Source organism: Mastomys coucha, unplaced genomic scaffold (genome assembly GCF_008632895.1).
Source record: "Mastomys coucha isolate ucsf_1 unplaced genomic scaffold, UCSF_Mcou_1 pScaffold21, whole genome shotgun sequence".
Taxonomy (NCBI): Eukaryota; Metazoa; Chordata; class Mammalia; order Rodentia; family Muridae; genus Mastomys; species Mastomys coucha.
The window spans coordinates 17143092-17148074 of record NW_022196904.1 but is presented as its reverse complement, the minus strand read 5'-3'; the positions used below and the strand labels follow the sequence as shown (position 1 = coordinate 17148074).

The 4983-nt window shown below is 49.7% G+C and overlaps 1 protein-coding gene across 1 annotated transcript in view; it reads left to right on the top strand.

The window, feature by feature from the left end:
- LOC116100402 (carcinoembryonic antigen-related cell adhesion molecule 19-like) overlaps positions 1-4983 on the top strand; it is an 8740-nt gene that overhangs the window by 2820 nt on the left and 937 nt on the right. Inside the window, exons 3-6 of the mRNA XM_031384212.1 lie at positions 195-339; positions 521-567; positions 1212-1300; positions 4616-4678. Of these exons, the coding sequence (XP_031240072.1) occupies positions 195-339; positions 521-567; positions 1212-1300; positions 4616-4678 (344 nt within the window). The remainder of the gene's footprint in view (positions 1-194; positions 340-520; positions 568-1211; positions 1301-4615; positions 4679-4983) is intronic.

The following is a 4983-nucleotide window of genomic DNA, read 5'->3' as shown; positions in this document are numbered from 1 at the left end:
AAAAAAAAGAGTGGGCTGAGGGGCTGAGAAGATTTAGCTCAGCAACAGAGCCCCTGCCTAGAATCCCCCAGTGAGGGGCTGGGGCCGTGGAACAGTGGTGGGACTGATGCCTAGCCTGTTTAGCATGGCACTGCAAAGTAAGGAATTAGGTGAGGGCAGGCAGCAGTCTTCCCTGAGACAACCCTTACTCCCAGATGTAAAAGAGATCTCCTCACCCGTCCCTACCGATGCTGGGATCACGGCAGCCATCATCGTTGGGAGTCTTGCTGTCGGCTCACTATTTGTATGTGGCATTGCCTATGTCCTGGTCACTCGAAGCCGGAAGGTCCGGAGCCTCAGGTACAGTTCCCAGAACTCCTCTGTATCCTCCATCCTCTATCTTTCCCCTCTAACTCTCCTGTCTTTCCCAGGCTGGGTGAGAATCAAGTCAGTAGGTAGGAATCAGGGGGACAGAGTCTCTAGGATGTCGGGGTCCCTTTCCCCCACCCTAGCATCTCAGGGTTCTTCTATATACCCCCAGGGATCCAGCTACAGAGAAGCCAGACGTGAACATGAGTCCTGAATCTGGTAAGTCAGGAGAAAGTGTCTTTCCACCCAGCCTTTCTGTGTCCCCCCAGCTAGATGCCTCCATGCCCACATGCAGTCAGAGCCCTTGGGGACTCTTGGGCACACTGAGGGGATCTGAGAGATTTAAGGCCCCTCCTAAACCTCTAGGGTCCCTGCTCTTAATATGTCTCCTGCTAACAAGCCTTCCACAGCTTCTCCAGTGCCTCGGGACAGACTTCTGCCTCCCTAGCATGGCTCTCAGGTCCCTCACTGTCTACTGACGTTGAGCTCTCTTGCCAGGCTCCGGCAGGCTTCCCTCCTCCCTCTGCCTAGTTCTCACTTCCCACTGTCTCAGATGACCCCTCCTCCAGGTAATCCTCCCTGGTATTCAGGTCTGTTTCTATTTCCACATCACCCACCCCCACCCCCACCCCCAGCCTTAGACTCTCTGGACTGTCACTCTCTGGAGATGGGACTTTGAGTTCTAGAAAGGTGCGGCCTAGATTGTCTGGGCCACCACTGTGTCCCCAGCACACAGCTGGCAGGAGGAGGAATTTGCACAAATGTTAGTTGAGTGACTGTGTGAGTGATATGAACAGGCAGGCAGAGTGGGTCTACAGGGGTGAGTCACCTGCCCATGGGACCCCCTTTCTCCTCTACTTCAGGTGACAGCAACATCTATGACTATGTGGTGCCACCTCCAGTCTTCCTGGTGTCTCCTGTCAGTGACATGGAGCCAGGAAGACCACCCATGGTGAGTTCTATCCCCTTAGATCTTGCTTCTCACAAAACCCCTGTCTGGAGTTAGCCATGGTGCCTGGGCACTTGGAAGCCATGACTCTTCCTCTCTCTCTCCAGTCAACTTATTCTGTCTTCCTCTCCTTCTTTTGTATATGTGGGGGCGGGGAGGAGCATGTGCCATGACATGCATGTGGATGTCAGAGGACAACTTGTGGGAGTCAGTTCTCTCCTCCCACCATGTGAGTGCTTGGATTCGAACTCAGATCATCCATGTTAGTGGCAAGCACCTTGCCCCACTGAGCCATCTTGCCAGCCCTCTCTCTCCAATTCTTGTGTGTCTCCTCACCTGAGATAGCCCAACAACAGCTAAAGCGAGGATTCCATCCAAGTCCAGTGGTGAACCAGTGAGGATTCACCAGTGAGGTGAACTAGCAGGACTGTGGCAGTCACAGTCAGTACTGGAGAGGGCTCATGGAAGCTACACAATGTGCAGGCAGAGCCATCAAAGAGTCACGATTTCCCCATCAACTATTATCCCAGAGTGTGGGTACTAGAGGCAGGGGAGGTGGGAGTTTAAAGTCAGCTTCCAAGCTTGAAGCCAAACCAGAAGGGCAAAGCAAAGCCAGGGACAGGCAGGATTCTGGTTTGGTTGGCAGCGAGTGCCGGAGGGAGGGGTGGGAGGGAAGGGAAAGGCCCTTTTCAGGAATCTTAGTGTGTCTCAGCCTGACTTGTTTCAGTGAAGGCCTTCCTGTGGGGATCTTTGATGATGTATCTCTGTGAGATGATCTTTGCTTGTTCATGTTTTGTTTTCTTTTTAAAAATCACTTACTTTGGCCGGGTGGTGGTGGCGCACACCTTTAATCCCAGCACTTGGGAGGCAGAGGCAGGAGGATTTCTGAGTTCGAGGCCAGCCTGGTCTACAAAGTGAGTTCCAGGACAGCCAGGGCTACACAGAGAAACCCTGTATTGAAAAAAACAAAACAAAACAAAACAAAGCAAAACAAAACAAAACAAAACAAAACAAAACAAAACAAAACAAAAAAATCACTTACTTATTGCATGTGTTCTGCTGCATGTACACGCGCATACCAGCAGAGGGCAGCAGATCCCCTTAGAGAACCACCATGTGGTTGCTGGGAATTGAACTCAGGACCTCTGGAAGAGCAGCTCAGTGCTCTTTAATGCTGACCCATTTCTCTAGTCCCTTGTTTGTATTTCGTTATTGGCGGTAATGTAGATGCATGTGCTTTATTTGGAGTGAACCAGGGATTATATAACTTTGGGGACGGGCATGAGAATATCCAGGGAGGGAAGCTCATTGGCTGAGGCTAAAGCTGTTGAGATACTCCGTGGTATGGAAGTAAAAGAACTCCAGGTGCTGTGTTGTGACTGAGTGCCCGTGGTTGTGTCGGTTGGTGGCCATGGTTATGTGATCCAGAGCAGGCATAGAGGTTGGAGTGGGGCAGCGCCACTCCTGCCAGCTCAGATCTCTGAGGTTCCCACCTCAGCAGTTCTTATGCCAATCTGATAGCATCATCCAAGTGCCCTACAAGCCTGGGCTAGATTGAGACCCTGTCTCAAAGAAACAACAAAAGAAGGTGGAAGGATTTGGCTGGAGACATGGCTCAGCATTTCTTGCTACTTTTAAGGACCCAAATTTGGATCTCAGCACCCTCATTGAGCAGCTCATAACTACCTATAACTCCAGCTACAGAGGACCTGATACCCTGTACCAGACCTCTGTGGGCAGCCATGTGCACATGCTCACACATCACACATACACACATACACACACACACACTCACACTCACACACTCACACAGAACATCACACACACACTCACAACACACATACACTCTCACACACACTTACACACACACTCACACACACTCACACACTCTCTCACACACACTCACACACACACTCACTCACACTCACACACACACTCACATACATATGCAGACACACACAGAACAGACACATACACATATTCCACACACAAACATACATAAAGACAGACATACTCACACAGACAACTCACACACACAAAAACATACAGACATAGCACAGACACATACACATACACATACATATACTCACACACATAGACATACACACAAACACAAACACACCACACACAGACATACATATACACACATACACCACACACAAACATACATACAGACACTACCACACACACACACACACACACATTACACAGACGTATGGGCACAGCACAGATACATACGCATACACACACACTCACACACATAGACATACACACTCACAAATACACACACCACACACACACAGACATACATACAGACACACAATCACACACACAGAGCACAGACACACAGACACACATATACATACTCTCACACGGCACAGACACATACATCACTGACACATGTGGACAACACACCACACAAGAGACATACAGACACACACAGACATACAGGCACCCATACAAACAGATACATGCACACATACACACACCCTCACACACACAATCACACACACACAGCACAGACACAAACAGACACACACACATATACGCACAGATAGCACATAATACACATACCATACATATACACACATAGTACAAACACATACAGCCATACAGACACGTACAGCATACACACACACACACACACACACACACACACACACACACACACACCCCAATAAAAATGAAAAGAAATCTTGAATAGATCAGGGAAACAAGGAGCCAGAGTAATGGGTGAGCAGGTACAGGCACTTGGTCCTCTAACCTGGGCCCTGAGCTCCATCCCTGGGACCCACATAAAAGTCAAAGAGAATTGATTTCCCAAACTCACATGTAATTATTATTGTTATTGATGATTTGTATTGTGTTTTCAAGACAGGGTTTCTCTGTGTAGCCCTGGCTATCCTGGAACTCACACTGTAGACCAGGCTGGCCTTGAACTCAGAAGATCACCTATCTCTGCTTCCCAAGTGCTGGGATTAAAGGCGTGTGCCACCACCTCTGGCAATAATATTTTTAAAAGGCTAGCAGAGACAGAAAGAGAATGTAAAAAACAAAAAAAAAAACCAAGCAAGCAAACAAACAAACAAACAAAACTAAAGGCCAATTGCTTAACCCCGTGTTGGGGAGAAGCTAAGTTCCTGAGCACGCCAAAAGCCTCACTGTCCGACCCGTTGCCTAAGACGTGTTGACGCACACTAAGGGGCTTCATAACCAGAGGGCCAATGGGGACTCTGAATCCGGGCCTGTACTATGTAACACCAGGATCAAAGACTGGAGAGCGTGAGGAACCCCCTCATCTGTGCCTCTCCCTTGCAGAGCCTGCCTCCACCACCTCTGCCAGCACCTCGGGAGCCACAGCCAGAGAACCAGCACTATCAGGTACGGATTGCTCCCCTCCCCACAAGAACCCCATGGAACCATGAGCCGGGAGGTCAGATGGGCAGAGACGGGGGGTTGTCCTGTCCTCTCTCCCCTCAAGAAAGCTCTCCAGTGAAACCTGCTTCAGCTCTCTTGCGACTGACCCACTGAGCAAGTCCCTGGCCTTCCTGGGCCTGGGCTCCTCCTCTGTGGAAATGATCGAAAGCTTCAAATCTGTACAGGATGAGCAAGGCCCCGAGGAGGAAAGGAAAGTGCTCAGGGTCACACAGCAGAGAGGTCAGGCCTTTATGGAATCCCACTGCATG